This window comes from Astatotilapia calliptera, chromosome 23, assembly GCF_964374335.1.
Source record: "Astatotilapia calliptera chromosome 23, fAstCal68.1, whole genome shotgun sequence".
NCBI lineage: Eukaryota > Metazoa > Chordata > Actinopteri > Cichliformes > Cichlidae > Astatotilapia > Astatotilapia calliptera.
The window spans coordinates 827,887-851,031 of NC_137443.1; the positions used below are offsets into that span (position 1 = coordinate 827,887).

Here is a 23,145-nt window from a genome sequence, read left to right on the forward strand (position 1 = left end):
ATCAGTATCATAATACTGCGGTATTACCATAATACTGTATATATATATCAGTATCATAATACTGTATCAGTATCATAATACTGCGGTATTACCATAATACTGTATATATATCAGTATCATAATACTGATACAGTATCATAATACTGTATCAGTATCATAATACTGCGGAGGGTGAAAGGTGCAGAGAGAGAACGCAGAATCCCTTTTCACTGTATTTTTCTCTTCTTACAAGCTTTCAGGGATGGATCGCGTCATCAAAGCGATTGTCGAAACCTTTAATTTCCTGTGAGCCAGCGGAGGTCCGGACACGGACAATAAACGATTGAGCCGCAGAGCTGCGCTGACGTTTGTCTTGAGTTACGGCAGCAGATTGACTGAATGTGAAAACATCGGAAACACAATTTAAATTGCACTTACTTTACATAGGACATCACTGGCTGTTCATGCGTCCTGCAGACGGTTCACGAAATGTGTTTCCACAGTGCGTTTGTGCTTCTTTACACTAGAAGAAAAAAATGTTATGAGCTACACGTGGTCCCAGAAGTTTGACACAAAAAAGTTCACGTTTTTCCTGAAAATGCCTTCGAGCCAAACCTAATAAGATCCAGCTTACAGGTGAATGCAGACTGCAGTATTTCACGTCTGTAAATGTCAGAAGTGTTTGTCTCATTTTAGTTTCTCTTTTCCTTTGAAGGTTGGGGTTTTCCTGTTCCTGTTCTTCCTGCCCCGCCCTGTTTCACCTGTGCCTTCTTCTTATCTGTCTCACCCTTTCTCCAATAATCTGTACTATTTGTTTTTTTCCTAGTGTCCCCGAGATTTTCTTTGTTTGCTTTACTTTCATGAAACCGAGTGTAGAGAAGAAGTTGACATAAAAATGCAAACTTTGGGGAGAAGGAGAGTCTTCAACCTTGGGCCGATTAAAAACCACAAGTCATGACAGTTAAAAGGCTTTTTGTGTTTTGAGTCCTGTGTTAAATTAAAATTGCAGTAAATAACTGCTTTTTAATATAATGTAAGAATGAGAAAGCACAGCATTCACCTCTGTGGAGCAGAAGTAGATCAAATAAAGGTGAAACAAAATCATTAGCAGCACTAAAACGTGAACACGGTTAAGAACGATATGATGGGGGAGTCACGTGATGGAGCATTTGGGAATGGCCGCGCCATAGAGAGTCTCTGACCCCCGTCGACCCTACATTAGTTTTAAAACAAGGTAAACGCTCCCAAATAATATATTTCCTCACTGCGGTGACTTGCTAGATCAGTGTCCTCGAACTTATTGAGAGACATGGCCACAGGAACTAAGAAGAAGAGCGTGCAAACCCGAATCTCCACGGTGGCAGCGGGGGAAAGTAATGCTAGCAGTGCCAAGGTTAGCCCTGCTAGCCAAGAAGAAGGGCCAAAGATGGATATAAGCGGCCTGTTTGCCGAAATGACTAAGCTTGGAACTATCCTAACTAGTGTTGCGGCCGATGTATCTCACATTAAGTCAGATATGGTGGAACTTAAAAACGCTATAAGTGCAATCCAAATACGGATGACCGAAGCTGAGGGCCGCATTTCAGATGTGGAAGACAAAATGAGGAGCATAACAGAAGATAATGGCAAAAACGCTAAAAAGCTTGAACAACTTTGGGCCCGAGTAGACGACCAGGAAAACAGAAACCGCAGAAAGAATGTTCGGCTTATCGGTCTGGAAGAGGGTCTGGAAAGTGGTGGCAGCATAAATGATTATGTGATGAAGATACTCGCGGATGGCCTAGGTCTACGAGGGGAGGAATATGAGCTGGAAAGATGCCACAGAAGTACGAGACCACGCCTGGGACCTGGTCAGCCACCTCGAATCGTGCTGGTGAGATTTCTCCGTTACACTGCACGACAAAAAGTTATCATGACCGCTAAACAGAAGAAAGGAATACTGTGGGAGAACTGTCGTTTGTCATTTTATGAAGATATGACCGCGGAGCGAGCGGCGCAGAGGAAGCTTTTCTCCCCAGTAATGAAGAAGCTATGGCAGCATCAGATAAAGCACACTCTGGCACATCCAGCAAAACTTCGATTAACATGGAAAGGCCAGCAGAAGAGCTTTGACAGCGTTGAGGAGGCAGAGAAATTCGTGCGTGAGAACTTTCAGGAAGTGGTGGAGTAAGGGGTTAATAAGCTAAATTACGTGCATGGGAGCGCATCGTTAATAATTTCATAAGACGGGGGCGGGCTCCCTGGGGTGTCGACGGGACAGAAGGAGGACAGCAGTTCACTGTCCACGGGACCATCACGGACCAGAGACAGTTTTGCCCACGGGGCTTTTGCGCTGTCATGTTCCTTTTTTGGACGGCGCTATTTCTTTTTTTATGTTCGTTGTTTTTTATTTTTTTGGTAGAGATTCTATAGGTGAGGTACTGTTCTTGTTTAAACTTATGTTCTGGTTCAAGCAGGGTTATCAGCACAGGTTAAATGGTTATGGGTTGGAAGATATAAGGCTTATAGATACCTTAACATGGCATAGTCATGGGGAATGTGGACGTTAATATTGTGTCATGGAATATAAATGGCTGTGGCACACCAGTCAAAAGAAAAAAAGTGCTTAGCTACCTCAAGTCTCATAATGCTGATATTGCATACATCCAGGAGACGCATTTTGCAAATGAAAATGAAGCATTGAAATTAAAAAGGGATTGGGTTGGGAAAGTATTTCATAACTCAAGATCAAGCAAGAGTCGTGGTGTCATGATACTCATTAATAAAAGACTAAACTTTGTGTTATTGAAGGAAAGCCGGGATGAAGACGGGCGAGTGTTGGCTCTGCAGGCTCTCATTAATGGAGTTCAGGTTGTTCTGTGCAATATTTACGCCCCAAATAGGGATGAACCTAATTTTATGGATGAGGTTAACAAGATGCTAGGGAACATGAAGGGCCAGATCTTGTTAGGTGGAGACTTTAATAATGTGATGGATGAATATATTGATAGAAGTGCCATTAATGCAACTTCAAGTACTAGAACTGGGACAGCGATAGATGCTTTAAAAGAAGATCTCAGTGTGGTAGATATTTGGAGGCTTGTTCACCCTATGGAAAGAGAATACACCTTTTACTCTTATTCGCATAAGACATATTCCCGAATAGATTATTTTTTGATTTCTAAATCATGTGTCAATTTAGTAGTAAACTGTGACATTGGTGTGATTGCTTTAACAGATCACGCACCAGTAGAATTGCACATAAATCTAAATGTCGAAAAGAACAGAACGGGTAGGTGGAGACTAAACTCAAGCATATTGCAGGACGAAAAATTTGTATCAACCCTAAAAGAGGATATAAGATATTTTTTAGAGGTGAATGTTGGATCTACGGACAGGCTGGCTATTGTATGGGATGCTTTGAAGGCATTTATTCGTGGAAAGTGCATAGGCTATAGTTCTAAGAAAAATAGAGAAGATAAGGAAAAGATAAAAACTTTGGAGGAAAATATAAGTAAATTGGAAAAACAATTAGCAGGAAAATTTGATGATAATAAATTTAAAGAGATTTGCCAGCTTAAATATGATCTTCATAAAATTTATAACAAAAAAGCAGAGTATGCCCTCTTTCGTCTTAAAACTAATTTCTATGAGAATGGTGAAAAGACAGGCAGGCTATTAGCCAGACAACTTAAGCAAATGGACAATCAGAATGTTATTACGGCAGTTAAAAAGGATGATAAATTAGTTACATCTTCTTCAGAGATTAACACAATTTTTCAAATATTTTATCAAGATTTATACACGTCCGATAACAAAGTAAGTATGGATCTGCTGAGTCCATACTTTGATAAAATGAAAATACCAAAAATCTCACAAGAGGGTAGGGACAAATTGGAAACTCCACTAACTGAGGTAGAAGTAAAAGAAGCTATCTGTGCAATGAAAGCTGGGAAGTCACCAGGAATAGATGGATTCCCAGCAGAATTTTACCATAAATTTATAGATTTGCTATGTCCTTTTCTAACTGAAGTATTACATGAAGCCTTTGAATTTGGACGACTCCCTGCAAGTTTTAATCAGGCAGTAATATCACTAATTCCAAAAGGCGACAAGGATTTAACTGATCCAGGTAATTACAGACCAATAAGTTTAATCAATGTGGATTGCAAAATTCTATCCAAAGTTTTAGCAACAAGGTTGGAGGTTGTGATACCACAAATTATTCATCAAGATCAAGTAGGGTTTATCAAGAATAGATCTGCTTCTGATAATATGAGGAGATTACTACACCTGCTGTGGCTGAATAGAAATAACACAAATCCTGTATTGGCTATATCTTTAGATGCACAGAAAGCTTTTGATAGGGTGGAGTGGAACTTTCTGTTCACAGCCCTGGAAAAGTTTGGAATAGGTGACAATTTTTGCAGATGGATTAGAACCATGTATTCTGGTCCAGAAGCAGCTGTATTTACAAATGGGGTACTTTCTCCTTTTTTTAGTATTTCCAGATCAACACGTCAAGGATGCAATTTAAGCCCATTGCTATTTATAATATTTTTAGAGCCATTAGCTATTCAAATCAGAGAAAATGCAGAGATTAAAGGTGTATTTGGGGGAGGCAGAGAACACAAATTATTCCTGTATGCAGATGATGTGCTGATATTAAACCAAGACCCAACTAATTCTATCACAAAACTATTAGAGGTGATTAATACATACTCAATGTTTTCGGGGTACAAAATTAATTGGCATAAATCAGAGGCGATGCCAGTTTCCCAGGCTTGCAGTCATAACTTAATATCGGGCTTTAACTTTAAGTGGGTGGACAAGGGAATGAAATATCTTGGAATTGAATTGGACCCCAATATTGAGGATATTATGGCTAACAGTATGGGAAAATTATTAAACAAGATCAATAAAAACTTGGGTAAATGGAGTAAACTAAATTTGACATTGTGGGGAAAAGTGAACACAGTTAAAATGGTTGTGGCACCGCTCATCAACTATTATACAGGAATGCTGCCTATGTGTATCCCGCGACGGATGTTGCAAAGCTACAATAATATGATAAAAGATTTTCTTTGGAAGGGTGGTAAACCCCGTATTAACATAAATCGACTGTCCCAATCTAAGAAAGAAGGGGGACTAGCCCTGCCCAATATAGAGTATTATAGTATCTCTTTTGAAATGGCTAGATTAGGCAAACATTGGGCAGGGAAAAATAATGTAGACTGGATTTTAATAGAACAAGAGCTTGCATCTCCATTCACACCAATTGATATTTTATCACAAAAAGTGAATAATCACGGTAAGACGCAAAACCCTATTTTGAAATTTTCGAAAATGGTGTGGTTGGAGGTGCATAAGAAATACAAACTTGTGCCATATGTACAGAAGTATGCCCCCTTGTGGTATAATCCTAAAATTAAAATTGGTAAGCAGACTGTTTACTGGACACAATGGCTGAGAAGAGGTATCAGAACTGTTAGTGACCTATTTGAAGGGGGTGTTTTCATGTCGTATGAGGATATTAAAAAAAAGTTTTGTTTAGAGGGTAACAGTCATTTCTGGAAGTATTTGCAAATAAGAAACTGTTTAAAAGGAGGAGTTACAATAACATGTGAAAGTAACTCGATAGAGAATTTCATGCTACTACCCCCATTTCTGTGCACAGCTGCGAAATGGTATAATATTTGCCCATGGATTAAAAACAATATAAATAAGAGCCTGAAAAAAGTATGGGAAAGGGATCTAGGGCGTACAATGGATGAAGATACATGGGATTCTATATTGTCGAACAATGGATTATACATTAGGGAAGCCAGGGGAAAATTTATTCAATACAAAATTCTTAACAGATACTATTATACTCCTTCAAGGCTGTATAGAATGGGGATTGGTAGAGATGACTTGTGTTGGAAATGCCAAAAAGCCAAAGGTACTCTGATACATGCCCTCTGGGAATGCCCGCTGGTTTTTCCAGTTTGGAACACTGTACTGAATTATTTGCAGGGGTGGACACTTTGTAACCTACCCAGATCACCTAAATTATGTTTACTAGGAGACAAAGGAGAGGTGCCGCAATTAAGTAAACACCAGTTTAGAGTGTTAAGTACTGCATTGGTAACATGTGCCCGTGTCATTTTGGAACACTGGAAGGACTCTCATATTCCAACGCTTAAAATGTGGAAAGACAGAATGATTGGGAATGTTGCATGCGAAAAGATGCTGGGAAAAATACATCATGTGACAGAAGCTGCGCTGGAACAGTGGGACAATTTTTGCACCTACATGTCTACCTGACTTGGACATTTGAGTTTAATACAACATATGTTAAAACCTCACTTGTTTTGTTTTGTTGTGTTTTTTTTTTTGTTGTTGTTGTTGTTTTTAAATTTATTTATTTTGTTTGTTTGTTTTTGTTTGTTTGCTTCTTGCTTTTGGTTGTTGCATCTCTGTATTTGCTGTTATAAAATGCAAAATCTAATAAATACTTGAATTATAAAAAAAAGAACGATATGATGACCTGCCATGGATGTTTCTCTCTCCCTCATTTCATACCCTCAAAAACAGCTTTGATCCTGTAATGTTCAGTAATGTAAGGAGCTTCTTCTGGACCCGTGGGACAGATGTTCATACATGTTCTCCTGGTCTGTTCCACCTCCCTGTGTAGCTCTAAGGCCCTGGAGGCACTTTCACGCAGCCTGTGGTTTTGTGCATGAAAATCGTAATCACCACACCGTCCTCAGCCCCAACCGCTCACACACACACACACACACACACACACACACACACACACACACACACACACACACACACACACACACACACACACACACACACACACACACACAGTGTATTGTGCGTTCAGTCAGGAAAAGGTCTCTGAGTCGTGCTCTGTGAGTGGCCTCTGCTCAAACAGATCAATAGACACTGGCACGTCCCTCCACCAACCAAGAGAAAACAATTAAAAGCCATCGATCCTGTGCCAGGCTCCTCCATGAATATTCATGTGTCCTTGACCTTCCCTTGGAAAGGAGAAGAGAGAGCGAGATAGACAGACAGGTGTAGGAAATCTCACTCATAACCCTCCCACGGCTGGGGGGGTATTATCTGTGGCCCCATGCTTTTCTTTTCCACTTTTCTTGGGCTTACTTCAAGCAAACCGTCTCATTAAAGCTTGTTGCTCTTTTAGGAGCCAGTTTTAGGCACAGATTGCTCTTTTCTGAGCTGTGTTGACACCAGAGATCAAGTGGTCCCACAACAACTGTCCCCTCCAGCTCTCCCGCTGCCTCTTTTCTAATTACAGATGTGTGACATGCACATGGGGACGTCTCCGTGTTAGCACATCATCGTGCCTGTCCTGACACATCCTGTGGTCACAACAGCAGAGGCTGCAGGGGACAGCCCTGCCCTGTCCCCCGTCACTGGGGATTAGCATTAGCATGCTAACAGGACCCCCAGGGGACCATCGTGCAAAGGGTCATGTTGACAACTGTCAACAGCCTGCTTTAATTAGCTGAGCTGTTGGTAAGGCTAATCCTGCATTCTAATTTCTGCTCCCTGAGAACGTATCGTGCACGGTTTCATAGCAAAATAACGTTTTGTGTTTTCATTGGTTGTAACTGGGAAGATGTGGGCGACACCGCTGCTGCAATTCAGCATAAAAATACAACTGTTTCCCCCGCATCTCCTCTAATCCATCATTCATCATCAGTTCCCACTCTCTCCTGACCCAGCCACCTTTGCGTTTGCTCTAATATTGAACGTCGGGAGCCAGCAGTGCGAGCGCTGACATATCACACCGGCTGGTTCCAGACCTGACAGCATCAAGTCGGCATTGTCATAGGCCTGGAGACGAGGTGAGAGTGAGTGTGTGAGAGGTAGAGTGTGTCGTCAGTCAGACAGTGCATTATCCAGCTGTTCTGTGGCTGTCTACCTTTTTCTGTGGTGGGGTAATGGGAGTGTCACACAATAGCAGACAGCTGGAGTCTCACTATTCAGCTGAGAGGCCACATCCATATACACCGCTTCCTAACTTACTGCAGGCGCTGCCGAGGCTGTCCTGTCTGCCCCACAATGACTGTCAGCGGCAGCCCGGGCGGCTGGCTGGCGTGACTGTCAGCGATTGGTCACAAAGCATTTACCTTCTGACAGAATTGCAATTAGTCCAGGGAATGCTGTTACTGGGAGAAAGAAAAAGAGAGACAGAGGGGAACCAGAGGGGGGAGGCTTGAGGGACAGGTATAGGAAAAGTGGGAGGGAAAGGACCCGTGGATGGAGAGTGAGAGGCGGGTAGATAAAGAGAAGGTGTATTTGGGGGCGGCGGGGAAGGTTAGAAGAGATGTAGAGACAGCAGCAATAGAGAGTGAGAGGTGAGTAGATAGAGGAAGGGAAAAGAGGAACGTGGATCTGTGGAGCCCCCCACCCCACCCCCCGGTTGTGTACGTGCAGGAGATTGGCTCGCAGCATGAGGGGAGTACGTCTGTCTGTCAGCGGCCCGGTTCAACACACATTTGCTTAGTGGCACAATCCTAACGAATCTGCCCGGTCACGTCACCTCGTCACCAGCTCAGAGCCAGTGCTGATGACCTTCTGAAATAAACAGCCTGTGCTTTGCATGGAAGAGTGAAGTGGAGATTTCCCCCCCTGTTTCTGTGAATCTTAACACAAGCACAACCACAGAGTCATGTGACTACGTAACACGCTGCAGCCTCACACAAAGCCAGAGCGGAGCTGCCTTCTCTCAAACTCTTCACCATCCACTAATGACCTCCCTCTTTCTCTACAAGCAACGCTCGCCTCACACTCCGCATCCCTCTCCATCCCCTGCAGTCTTTGTGTGTGTGCTTTCTGTCTGATAAGAGAGTGGCAGGGGCTCCTCCCTGCCCCTAAGGGAGAGACGGAGCGTGACCGAAACTGTAGTCCCAAACCAAACACGAGTGGAAATTGCTCTATGGGCCAGGATCAATAGTGAATTAGCCAGTAGGCTGGTTCTATGGAGGGCTGCTCAGATCTGATCTGATGATCCATAGTAAAAGGCCGTGTGGGGAGGTGTGAGGCAAACTGCAGAGGCAAAGAAGCCTTTGAGTCTAGTGGTGACCAACTCGTGCTGAAGTTTCTCCAGAAGAAATGTATGGGGAGCTGCATGACTGCGATAATTTCAGAGCTTTAGAAATTATGACTTGTTTCCTGTGGGAGCACCGGAGGGGCGGGCCGATGTGACTCTAGAACCACTGGGCTCATCTAAGGAGGAGGCTGGGGTAGATGGTTGGGTCAATAAAAGGTTGAACGGCTCAGGAAATGCTTGTTTTGTCCTGGTAGGAAGAAGATCTGAGAAAGCCTAACGTCAGACTGTGGCATGACCAAATTCTGCGAACACTGTCTGGAGTTTATGTGTGAAAATAGTTCTTGAGTAAAGACAAAACAATCAAAACAAAAGGTGCAGACGCTGAGCCTGACACCCCGTGTTTGTGTCAAGCACCAATAATGTGAGAGCTAAACTCCTTCCATCCAGCTCAGGGTCACCGGGCGAGTGGCTCAGCCTGGACGGACTGTCGCAGGAAAACCATTCATCCTCACGGTCACACCTCAGGCCAATTTAGAATCAGCAGAGATGGTAATCCACACATGTCTGTGCACTGTGGGTGCAGACTCCACACACAAAGCCCCCAGACCCATACAATGCTAACAACCCAAGCAGGGCACGGGTGTGTGATACAACACACTAAACTAAGTTATGCTTTAGATGTCTTTTTAAAACTGTATATAGTATATTGTACTCAATGTGATGTAAGAACATGTAAATGCAATGAAATAAAAATCAAATCAATAAATGAATAAAAAGAAGAAAAGTTTCCATTAAAACAGGAACAAAGATCCTCCAGGTGCAGATGTGTCTCTGCAGGGTCTCTGAGGTCATTTCATGTTGTGCTTACTTGCTCTCTGTGGTGCAGGTGTTAGTGCTCCAAGCCTGCTGCTGCTCTTCACTGCCTGCCCTGATCCCAGAGGTGTGTGTGTGTGTGTGTGTGTGTGTGTGTGTGTGTGTGTGTGTGTGTGTGTGTGTGTGTGTGTGTGTGTGTGTGTGTGTGTGTGTGTGTGTGTGGTGATTAATGAGCAGCAAGGCCTGATGGATTGTCCTGATCACAGAAGGGACACTGCATTGAGGAGACACAAAGGAGTGACACGAGGTGCGTAAAGACTGCTGTGCAACACGCACACAAACACGGAAATGTATGCATGCAAGCACTCATGCATGCACACACTTATCACTTTCTCCAGATAGATGTGACAAGGAGGGAGTTCTCCTAAAGGTTGCACCCAAACATATATTCTTTAAATTCACAAAACAAGCAGGACATGAGTGTGTGACAGGCGGCTTTTATAGTCTGGAAGGCCTCGGCTGAACTGTGCACAGCAGCTAGTGTCCCTTTCATGAAGACACCTTCCTGGCCTAATCTCTGCAGTTATAAGATGAGCGATGCACGCATGCAAAAAACAGGAGCAAAGCCCCATGCAAACAAAATTGAGTCGGCTTCTTCCCTCAGGCCTCAGCGACGAACACATGTAACGATGCACCTTACTTGCCTCTCTGCATTGCAGGTTCCTGCCTTTAGTGAACTGGGTTATTGTGATCTGAATCCACTTTGCAATGCTTACCGTTTGACTGAGTCCTTAAGGTGATGGGCTTCTTGAATCCAATGAATCGCATTTGGAATATCCCATTTTGCAGCACAAACACATGCAAAGGTGTGGATGCATACACACATACACACAAGTACGCGGTCTCCCCCAGAGCAGTCTGATAAGGCTGCCTTATCAGAAAAGAAAGGGGCGCGAGGAGAAGGTGGGGGCTGCTGTGTGATAATGGCTTTCACCAAATCCCTCCTCTGTCACAGATTAAAATGCCTGCTTGGAGAGCATTAGCAATCTTTCTTTTCATCTGTCTCCTCATTTTTTTCTCTTTTGCCGAGTGCCATCGGATTTCTGGGCCAATCTATTGTCACAGGCCTGCCGAACATACAAGGAGAAGTCAACCTCAATCTGATAGGCCATTGTCTTATTCTCCCCATCGCTGATTCCTGCTCATGGTATTGATCGCAAAGCTGTCCCCCTCACATCTCATCACATCCCTCGGAGCGAGGGAGTGTGTTTGTGCCCGTGTCACTCAGCCTGATGGAAGATGTGGTCAGTGTGTCTTCGTGGAACAACCTTTCCACAGGGGGAAAATGCCCAATTTAGGACCCCCTTTTTTTGCGCGCGTGTGTGTAATTACACAGATCCATCTAAGGGTCAGATACTGGAACTATGCAGAATTAAACCCAGTGGACTCCTCCACCTAATCTGGTCACTCAAAGTATCAGGAGATCACAGGAGTGCAGAGAAGAAGCCACTCACAAACTGTGACACTTGCTTAGCCACCTCGCCGGCAAACCCCTCCCTCCGCCTCCTCCTCTACCTTGCCTCACAGGCCCGTCTGTCACCCCTCTATAATTATGAGGAGTGAGAGTAATGTGTTGCAGTATGAATAGGATTGTCGGTCTGATTGTGATGTATAGGCTTTCATTACCATGTCCAGGCCTGTGCCCTTCGCCATGTAGGAAATCCTATTTAGGCCCTAATTTGGGAGCCTCCCCGACCGTCCCGCCTGATAGCAATCACACACAGTAATTGTGTGCTGGGGCAACTGACAAGAGCGGAGGCAGACATGGAGAGAGGGAAAGAAAGAAGGAATGGAGGAGCAGGAGGAGGAGGCAGAAGTCCTGACAGTGATATATCTGCATAGTTTGGCACATTATTCAAGTCATCCTCTGCAGAATATGTATGTTTATCGTGTATACTTGTTATAAGGCGGTTTGTTAGCATGAGAACCGGGCACTTAGGCTAAACCTGGACATATTAATTTGCAGGATTTGATGGGATTTTAGAGTGGACTTGCCCCTTTCCTCTCTCTCACCCTGCTTCAACAATGCTACATGGCTAATTGGGAGGAGAGATCATGCTAACTCAATAATTATGATTTATGAGACAATCTCCAATAGATATCGCGCATTCTCCTCTGATTTGATGACAACATGTAACCAGCCCTCTAGCAATCAATATTTGTACATTTTCCACGTCTAACTTGTTAACTTTTTTAATATTTCATTAGTTCCTTTTTAGAGAGGAATGATTCTGTGCACCAACATTTATGCAGATCTGACTCCACTTATAGGCTTGTAGATAATGAATGTCTAATTGACTCATTTAAATACTGTTTGCCTGCAGGAGGGCCTTTGCATTAAATGTTTGATTGCCCTCATATTAACTGTCATTAATCCCCTCTGCTCTTAATAAGGACTTTATGAGGCTTTCTTAAAACTTCTCATCTACCTCCCCGATCCCTTTGCATAATTAAGTAGAATATTCAAAAATATGGAAATGAAGGAGCTCTCTGGATTTGACTAATGGTCTTTGTGCCACAGAATTTTAATTATAGGCAAACCGCAGCATTTCCTTTCCTGCACACGGCAACGGTTCATTAGCTCGGGTCAACGCGGGTCGATGCAGTTAGCGCCGCTGTTTAATGTCAGGCTTGAGCCGCTTTTGTTCTCTTCCTGTACCTGTTGTGTTTGCCCACGCTAGGTGCGGGACACTCGGGCGCTGCAGTGTCCCTTAAAGGAAGATGTACGGCACAGAGCGAACTTTTGACAGCCATTACAAACTGTCACTGTGCCAGAGTGGGTGAGAGACACAAACTTGTCTGTGTTTATAGCTTAACTGATCCTCTTATTCCTGCTACTCCTCCAGTCTCTCTGCTCTGCCCTAATCTCTCCGGGGGTCTTACTGGCACAGGATGACAAATGGGAAGGAGAGCCTAGCCAAGCGTGGGCTGTGTGGAGAGGCTCAGGCCGGGGGTCTCACTAAGCCCCCTCAGGCTCATCTCTGACATGGCCTGCACTAACCCCGAGGATGGAAAGGCCACACACATCACACACAAACGGAGGTATCTGCGCAGGATGCGCCACCACACATACGCATTGTGTATCCATACGCACAGAGCAACACGAGAAGAGATAAACTTCTGATCAGTACGCTGCACCGGATTGATTTGTCTCATAGACACATTGAGCTGCTGCTGATACCCTGCATCACATGCGCGCGCGCACACACCTGCAGGCTCGCACGCTTCTCGGTTGCTCCAACAATCCACGGCAGGTTTACGGATGTCAGCTCAGAGCTGGTGTCACCCGCCAGCTCTATTTCAGTATACACGGTCCATCTCAATAAGAGCATGTACTAAATGACTGCAATGTAATGAGTGGCTGTGTGGCTGTACTCAAAGCTGTGACACTGACAGCGCATGAGAATATAAGGCATTGAAGCCTCCTTTTCCCCTCCGCCTCTCTCACTCGCTCCGTGCTCCTCTGCGCCCCGCTGCCTCTCAGCCACGGGATCAGCTGCAGGCGCTAATGAAACGTCAGTCAGGTAATTGAGGCGCTGGTGGTGGCGGGCCAGCCAGGCAAGGAGGCTAGGAATCCGGCGTGGGTGATGACACTGGGACATTAGCACCTACAGTATCCCTGCAACCCCCTATGGAGCATCACAGGAGCCAGCGGGGTGAAAAAAAATGGTTGTGTTTATGCCGACATTTGCGCACGTCTTCCTGTTTGTGTTGCAGAGAATTTTGTGCAGCGAAGGCCAAGGTGTGTGTTGAGTCAATCCCACCAGAGATTAACCAGCAAAGCAAAAGCTCTTGTTGTTCATGAGGATGTTCTACTAGCAGCCATAGCAAAGGAGTCAGAGGTTAAAATCCTTTGTTATTGCACCCCAGAGTGATGTTACAATCCCCGCCATCCGCTGACCTGCTCAGCACCCCAGTGAGTTATGGGTAATGTTTAATTCCCCCACCGTGACAGCTGTGGATCCGCATGGCAAATTGGATTTTTTCCTTCTTTGTTAGAGCTGCGCTTGTGCAGGTAAAGAGAGGGAGAAAAGCATTCGCTGCGCTGCTTTGTCAAGGTAACTCTGTCACATGTTGTTCAGAGTCTTCTCGATCTCTCACTGACAAATCAAATCAAACCGATTTGTTTCTGGAGGCTGATGGAAGAACAGAGTGGAGCTGATCTGTCCGGCCGGGCCTTGTTTATAGTCGGCATGCAATCACGGCACACTGTGCTGAACAGCCTCTCCCAGCCTGCCACGTGTCCTTCTCTTTATTATGTGCGCCATGATAGACTATAACAAACAGCAAAGCAACCACATGGAAGCTGAAGCCCAAAGTTATTTCCACACCAGACATCTTTGTGTTTTATAAACAGTGTTGTGCAATTATGCACCCGTCCCCCCTCGTCCATCTTTTCAAGTGTTGAAAAGGTAAATTGGAAACATTTCACTTCATATTTGAGGTCACGTGACAACTACAAAGAAAAGGAGTCAGAGCTTTTGTGATGGTGGCATTTCTAACGTGGCCCACATGGTTGCTATCACTACACACACAGAGGTGATGTTCCTTATGGGGCCTTTCTAACCTTGCTGTTCATTGTTCATTTGAACAAAAAGGATCAAACTCTTGTGATTAGTCCCTGTGACAAAGCTTCAGGGAGACGAAAACTGGGTTCCAGCCTCAGCTCGGCACCAACCTATGACTGAATTGAATCGAGTACTTTGTCTTTGCAGATTGAAGATTGTGATGTTACATTTCTCACATTTGGGGAGCAGCACAACTTCTGATTTTACTGCTGAAGCACAACCTCTTTCACATTTGTCTTTATATCATGACAAGAAATGACATTTCCAAGCCCATCAGTACACAGCCCCGTTCTTTTATTTCAAGGTAGGACACCTTGACAGACGGCACCACCTGACTCGAGATGTTCCCAGAAGGATCACGGTGCCGGGGAGCAGTCCCACTCCCTGCTCTGCTCCACTCCACTCTTCTTTATTCTGCCTCCCCGGGGCTTTAATGTGGAGAGTGGACAGTGGGGTTAATGCCTAGCTGTAAGCACTGCTTAGCACAAGTGATTGGGTTTGTGTTGCAGCGGGCCTTCCCCCCACTAGCAAAAAAATCCAGTGGAAATGACTTCTACTGTCCAGCCCTGTGGGCACTTTATTTCCCAACTAGCAGTTTCAACGTCCCCCCTCTGTTGCGGCTCAGTGTCCCAGAGGGCACAGGTGAATTTGATGTGGAACAATGATTAAAAGTTTTCTCCCTCAAGGTGACCTAAATAGTGGAGAAGGTGAAAGTGAGAAACATGAGTGAGGGGCACGGAGGTGAAAGTCTGCTGTGGCCGTGTTAATGATGTAGATGAGCCAAAATCCAGAGTTTAGGGAATAATTCAGAGCTTGTCCTCACACTACTGATGCACACATGTAGTAATCAGTGATTGCATGTGACATGATGGGTATAAAGCACTGTGCCACAGACAGGAAGCATCCACAATCTAATCTTTGTCACATCAACGGTTACCTCCAGGCGTGATGCATTTGAGCAGCGTTCTATCACTTGTGCTATTACCTGCCTCTTCCTGCCACACGTCCCTCAGTACACATCTTCTCTCTTAACTGTGCGTTCAATCACCTCCACCTTCGCCTGCCGCTGGAGCCGAGCTCCCCTTCGACAGTGACGTATGTCGGCGATTAGCCCGGATGCAGTTCAATTATGATAAAAAGCCGACACACCTCTTAGGCCGTGATTAAAGCCTCAGCCGGGCCTTGATAAAGAGATCCCATCTCAGCGCCATCACGACCACATTATAAGACGCTCTCCAGCGCAGGTCTGCCTCATGCTTTTCACATCAGCGTTGCAGAACGTATACTGTCGCACGGATGGAGTCCACGCTGGTCAGAGTTGGATGGGGGGGCCGCACACGTGGTCGCCGACGCCTCAGTGCTCGCCTATTTTCAATTTAGAATAGCATTTATTTCTAACCTTCGCGTTCTCCGCGCCAGTCTTACACGATGCCTGCCGTATAACTGAAGGTGGCCTCAGACATCGAGAGGTAGCGAGAGGCCCGAGTTTTGATAAATGCAAGAGCAGCGATGAAAAGAAGATATCAGAGGAGCATGAAAGGAGAGGGAAGGGAGCAGAGCATTAATCCAACAGCAGGCTGGGAGAGAGGGGGTGAGAATGAAAGACAGAAGAAGGGGAGAGAGGGAGAGAGGGGAGGAGGAGGCGAAAGAAAGATAGCCTTTCGGCTGTGTTCTGTCAAGGGAGAAATTACACATTTACGGAGGTTTTTTCAAGCAACAACGGGCTCCATAGATCAAACCGCTGGATTTATGAGCCAATTTTCAACATGAAATATAGACACACAGAATCCATTTTAGCCATGTTTACTTGGCTTCTCTCGCTCTTTCCTCTCAATCAAACGCGCTGCAGTTTGTGAATGGTTCGACTCTGGAAACTGCAGCAATGCTAATTAGAGCTGGAAGTAAAGATTCGATCAATTGCAGCATTTTGATCATTTCATGTGATATCGAATGTTTCCACATCTGACTGTTGGGAAATTGTGGGAAGCTGCAGCAGATCAAGACTTTAAAAAGATCAAACGCTTTCTTTGCTTCGGGGTCAGTTTCTCCTGCAGATAAATTCACATTTGAATACTTTAATAATAACTCAAAAACTATACATGCATGATGTGCTTTGTTTTGCAGGTTGGAACCCAAAAGGCAGACAAACATCTGACATGTAAGTTTTGTGTGCAGGCTGCAGAGATTCAATTTAAAGAATATAAAGGCTATAAAAGTGATGTGCACCCATGTACACCCATATCAAAGCCCCCCCCCCCCTATTCTTGGCAAACGTATTCAAAATTTGCATAGAAATTAATGTCTAAGTGGGCTAAACGACATAATTGACATGCAATTAGCAATATTATGAGGAGGAAACCTAATGAAGTTTTAGTGGCTATGCCAACCTAAGAATGATCACTGCTTAATTATCATATTAATGAAGTCATTAGTTGTCACTTAACTTGGATGACAGGTAAGGTAAGAATGTCGTGACCCTATGATTTCCCCAACAAATGTGTATTCAACACTAATTACCCCCAAGTGCAGATCTCTGAAATCTGTAGAGTGACGTCCCTTTGAAATGTGAACGGCAAACTTCTGAGGTATAGACACGCACACCTCCATGTAAGAAAGAAACAGACATTTATTGAAACGTTGACTAAAGCATCTCCAAGGTCACCTGAGAACACAAATCAGTCCCGCTAGTCCGACATGAAAAAAACTGGGCAGCAGATGGAAGCGAGGTCGGGCCGGCGCCACAGGTTAACACAAAACACGTTTCCAGTAAACACTACGGCACGAAACAACAACCCTCACACGGGTCAAACGAGCACTGCGGCTCGCCATCCTCCCATTCCCCGACCCCGTTCTTTCATTCCAATTCATTTCAATTACGCAGTCGTTCCCACCTTCTTCCCCGTGTCCCGATTAGCTCAGCCGGGCAATTTACAGTTGATCTTGCCTCATCTAAGGCCGAGCAGCGGTGGAGGCAGGGAGACGAGCAGTAATGGAATGAAATGTCACTCAGTCGCTGCCTTTGTCACAGCGATGCTGAGCAGGCCTGATGGGAGGGGTTCGAAAGGCCTCGTTAGTAGGTGAAAAGGTGTGTGTGTGTTGTGAGCAATGAGTGTACGTAAATAGACAACAACATGGTGTCCAGCTCTGCTGTGTCTCTCTGGTTCACTCGTGGCCGTCGCCACTGTGATCTGAATGAGTAACACTGCCGCTTCGCTTCCACGTGTAAAAGCTGCCGCTCCCATCAAGGCTTCTTCACCTTTTTCACCGAAGACGAGCTGGACGCCGATTCTCTCCGCTTGCGCTGCAATGCACAAATACACGACAGTCACGCTGGGGTTTGCTACGACCACTTAATGAATAACATCCAAAATGCCTACAACGGAGAAAAGTCTGACCCACTCATGCTGCGCTCTCCCCTGCTAACACCTGCTGTTTGCCTCAGGAGGGTGAAGACAGTCATTAGTCTCTACTGTTCTTTTCTACTGCTGCAGAGCTTTATTATGAGGCTATGAGCAGGTTCGACCCTTTTCAACACAGATACAAAAAAGCAACCACGACGAGTGACTGCTGCAATAACGAGCGCTGGATTCTTCATTGGTTTCTCGCCCATTAATACTACTAATAATAGTATAAAACAAAAATTATTACACAATGATAACGGTTTGGAAAAGTTCGTTTCCGAGTTTCACAAACATACCGAGTTGGGGGTAAGCGGTGCTCCTACAACGTCGATGATCTGCTCCTTGGCTTCCACCTTAATGTCATCTGCATTGAGCCAGGACTGAGATTCAGCCCCTGGGGTGGATGCTGTAGTGCTGTTGGTGGCGTTGATGTCCCCACCCTGTGATGCAATGACTGGACCGGCTCCTACAGTTCCCACGCACCCGCCGGCCTTCAGCAGGGCCTCGTAGCGATGACGCAGCATCTGCTGCTCGTATTCACAGTTGCTGTGGGCCTGCTTCAATTCATACAGCAGCACCAAGTCACTACGAAGCTCATTGAACATCTGCACAATCTCCTCAGTGGGCATGGGGTTAAGATCTACAGAAGGGCACAAAGAGGAAAGACTAAAGTGTGATTTAAGCACTTTAACACATTTATTTAGTTGATGGTGTGTACACACCATCAACTAAATAAATGTGTTAAAGTGTGTTAAAAGGTGTGTTAAAAGTGTGTAAAATGTGTTAGTCTACGCATGCACAGTGTGTTTAGCTAAAGTGGTTACATGTTACAAAGTGTTGTTGCATTACTGTCAACTGTAACGTGAAGTGAGCGCCTGAGATGCTGCAAACAAATATAAAGACAAGTGAAAAACGTCCTGTGTGTTCAACTAAACTCTAACTTATTTGTAGCATCCCTGCAATGCTTCAAAGGTTACATAATCCTTTTACCGTAAATGTCGGGCTATAAGCCGCTACTTTTTGCACAAGCTTTGAACCCTGCGGCTTTTAGTCAGGTGCGGCTTTTCTATGGATTGTCCGTGATTTTTGTCATATCGTAAGACGATTTGTTTTGTTTGTTCCGCTGTTGTACGGCACTACGTTGCCTGGCGGAAGGATCGGGGTTCAAGAGTGGTATGTTAGTCACATGTCCGTCCGCCAGGCAACGTAGTGCCGTACGAAGTAGCTCGAAAAACAAACTTCAAAGTAGCGCTACGCGTTCAGCGGGAGGCGTGGATGATGAGCGGCGATAAACTTGCAAAAAGCAAGTTATGCCCAACTCCACCGGTGGAATCTGACAGCGTGGAAAAGTGTGAAAACATCCACGATCACCAACGGATTTGAAGGGCTGGACTGCTGCATGATGGAGAGGAGGACACCGCCACGGCCCTTCTGAGGGTGTTCGACTCTGACACTGACAACGAGGATTTCTTTGGTTTTGAAAGTGACAACGAAGGAGAGAAGCTGAGAGTGGATGACGAAGCCATCCTGATCCTGTTCGTATCCGACACTGGAGAAGAGGACTTTGGTGGTTTTAGTGCGCAGGAAGAAGAGGAAGATGATGGTGAATGACTGACTTTTCTTCTTGTTAAAGCCGTGTCACTGCACCTGAGCCTAAAAGGTAGGCTGAATCTATTTTTCTGGTGTGTTGTAGGTTATTGTTATGTACTACATGTGCAAATATGTACCCATAACTTGTTTTTCAAAATATTAATAAAAGTGATGTCTCCAAACAGCCATCTCTTTCCTGACAATTCCCTTTGTGCATATTCTCTTACATATGATAAGTCAACATTGAAACACCTGCGGCTTTTGGTCAGGTGCGGCTAATGTATGTACAAAACAGGATTTTCCCCTGATTTTAGCTTGTGCGGCTAATATTTAGGTGCGCTTTGTAGTCCGGGAAATACGGTATTTCCTTCTGTACTGAAACTAAACTCTGTCGCAAAGAAGAGTTAAGACTGTGAAACTGGGGAATGTTAACAAATTGCTAAAGTTTAGTCATCCTCACCCACTCCTTGCTCTATCAGGATCTGCTCAATGGCCTTGATCTTCTTCTGGCCTACGGAGCTTGGCAGTTTCATCTTAATAACACACAAACACGCAGAGAAAAATGCGCGCGCACGCACACACACACACACACACACACACACACACACGAGCGTGATTTAAGGTACCGGGACATTAGGATAAACAGCTCCACCTCGGGGCTTTTAATTCGTATGAAATGCACTTCAGCGGGCCAGATCAAAATGTCTTTATCCACTGAACTCTATCTGACTGATTAGCTGTGGGGCCACTCCACTCCTTTAGCTGTGCAAATGTATTTTCCATAGAGAGCGGCAGCTCCTCATCAGTCTTGAAGATGAATAAGAGTCCCCGTGCTAGGCTAGGTTTTACAGATATTAGCTAGTCAGTAATAGAATTAATTATCACAGTGATAAGAGGAATAGCTACTAAAGTCAGAAACTCTAGTTTCTCACAAATCAGTATCTTGAAATTAAGAGTTGGACAAACAAAAACTTGCTATTTTAAAGAATTTCACATTTTTACTTTTACATCAATTCCCTAAGAGTGATTTTATAGGACTATTTAATAATATTGAACAGGACGGAGCTATACTCACCCTCTGACTGCGCAGTGTGACGCCCGCTGATTTGAAGTCAGGGAATTTGATGCCTGCCGTCTCTGGAACAGCCTAAACAAGAAAAACTATAAATGCGAGACACAAACTGTTTGGATACGTCTGAAACGTCACCATAGAGGCATTATTATGGATCAAACTGGGTTTAAATGTTACTTAGAACACTGAGAGAAGATCGGTGCGGTTTATTAGAGACACTTGTCCCATCAAAATAAAGAAATGACCAAAACACCACTTAAAGCAAGTAACAATTAATTTAGTGCAAAATGAGGACAAAGCTGCACCGTGACCATTATTATTATTAAAATTCTCCCCATTGTTGCTTTTCTTTGACTTCCTCTGTTACCAGCAGTCATGTGCTTTACTTTGCTCTTCTTGAGTGAAATCCTATCATACCGGTTTTTCTGTTTCTCTTTTTTGTGGAAGCTTCTTCTTGGAAACTCTCTTTTCAGCTCGTCTCAACTCTGTCGTTGTGTCAGCTGCCTTAATGAGTTTTTGCAGATCCTGGGCTTTCTTCTCACGCTCTTTCTTCCTAGTCTCAATTTTCCTTAGCTCCTGAACAAGATACTCCTCTTCTGCCACCTGCAGGGAAAAACGGAGAAATGCGGTCTTTCACATTTAAAATGCTGTGAAAAATCTTTTTCTTTTTTTTTTCCCACACAAAAAGAACGTGTCTATACACCTGCACATAGATACAGGTCAAAATGCAAAATCACAAACCTGTTCAGGTGTGCGATTGAACAGCTTTTCCAGTTGCTCTTTGCGGCGCCTTTCATGGCCAGCGTCAAAGATGTAGATTTTGGGTTCTGTCCCTGATGCTGCGCGCACTTTGGTCAGCTTACCACAAATGCTATAATATCGTTCTTTCAGGTCCTCCACAGAGCGTTTCTGACAAAAAACAAACAAAACAGTTTTTAAAATTAAAACGTGTGTTCTTTAAATTCCCCTTACTGTAATTTTCAAATCCATTATAGATGAGGCACTAAACACTTACTCTGTATTGCTGGTGATCATATCGGTCATGGACAACGATGAAGCGTAAGTCAAACCGCTTGCAAAGGTCAAACAGGTGGTCTGTCTCTGCTTTAGTCCAGCCATCATCGTGGAGGTGCATTTGGTACTCTTGCTCCGAGTACACTGGCACCTGCACTGTCTATAGAGGTAAAACAGAGAAACAGTGAAAAAGGATGAATAATGCGAAAGGACGGGTAGCTGCAACCACATGTCCTTCTTGCCTGTACTACATAAGCAGAAGAGGGTTTTTCCTACCTTGTTAAAGCGAGCAAAAGGGTAGTCCTTGCCCTCTTCTGCAACACGTCTCCAGTGGTGGAATATGGCCCCGTCTCTGCGTGCTGGATTTGTGAAGGGCATCCACTTCCAGGGACGAACCTTTTTACAGCCTAACTTGGCTTTGACTGTCCTATAACCTTGAGTGGTGTCACTAGGCAGCAGGGGGGGTGCATCCCTATGGACAAACAGAAAAAACAATTCTTTATTATCAATATTCTAATTGTTATCATAAAATCAAGAAACACAGAAATGCAAAGTTATTTACAAAACACTTTAGATTCCTTCCAAATGCAAATAAATCCTTTTGAAATTCCCAAACAGGAAACATTAAAAAGGCCTTTATGCATTTCAGATTAACTGACTAATATTGAAAAAGAAAAGCATACTTCTTATCAGAATAAAGCAGAGCGTAGACCTCTCTGTGCATTCCCTCTGGTCTCTTGAAGGTCAGCGTCTCTGTTGCTTTCTTGGTTTTTTTCTGAGGTGGAAGATGCAGACATTCGTTATTCAACTGCAAAAATATTTGTGCTCAAACAATTGTAATACACATCTCTTCAGTTTCTCTCCCTGGCAAAAGCTTTGAGCTGTAAGTACATAAGTACATTATTATACCTGCATGTTACGAACCCAACAGCTAGTGAAATTCATTGAAAGTATAATTTAAACCAGTGTTACTTAAATCCAGGGACAGACATCGTTAGAATTATCGTATACAACACAAAACACAAACGTCCATCTTACTATAAGACAAACATGAATAACACAGTCTCACCTTGTCTGAGTTGATGAGGTCTTTCTTGGTGATGGGACCATCATTATCCCCTCCGGTCAACTCAAGAATATCTCTGACATCAGCACCGGTAGCCATGGCTGTATGAGATTAACTGTTTAGCTATTTAACGTTTTGAAAAATCTATCAAAGCTAAATAACACGAATTAATTCACGCGCACTCATTCATTCTGTGCATGTGGTAACGAAAGACTCGTCGTACACACTCCTAGCTAATGCTAATGTTAGCATTTCGGTAGCAACGCTTAGGTCTCAGAACCGCAAACAGCAATATAAAGAGTTCGTAAGAGTTTATATTCCTAATATTACTGCGTACTTGACTACAATATGTGAACATTACAGGGCCATTTATAATGAACATTCACGAGATAGCTGTTAAGGCAAAGAGAGCAATTAGCACAAAACCGACACTCCTTCCGTCCCCGCTCATATCGTTGTGACTAGACGGATTGCCTATTAATTATCGCCCCCGTGAGGTCTGGCGGGCATAACAACTCGAATTCAGCTTT

The 23,145-nt window shown here is 44.3% G+C and overlaps 1 protein-coding gene across 1 annotated transcript; it reads right to left on the reverse strand.

The window, feature by feature from the left end:
- Positions 1–17,080: 17,080 nt before the first annotated feature.
- dmap1 (DNA methyltransferase 1 associated protein 1) lies at positions 17,081–23,090 on the reverse strand. The gene is made up of 10 exons (XM_026159784.2): positions 22,619–23,090; positions 22,233–22,324; positions 21,826–22,021; positions 21,551–21,709; positions 21,277–21,444; positions 20,953–21,138; positions 20,539–20,610; positions 19,924–19,996; positions 18,170–18,513; positions 17,081–17,773 (listed from the first exon to the last, which is right to left on the reverse strand). Exons 1-10 carry the CDS (start codon positions 22,712–22,714, stop codon positions 17,714–17,716), a joined length of 1,446 nt encoding a protein of 481 aa, XP_026015569.1. The 5' UTR covers positions 22,715–23,090; the 3' UTR covers positions 17,081–17,713.
- Between the last annotated feature and the right edge of the window lie 55 nt (positions 23,091–23,145).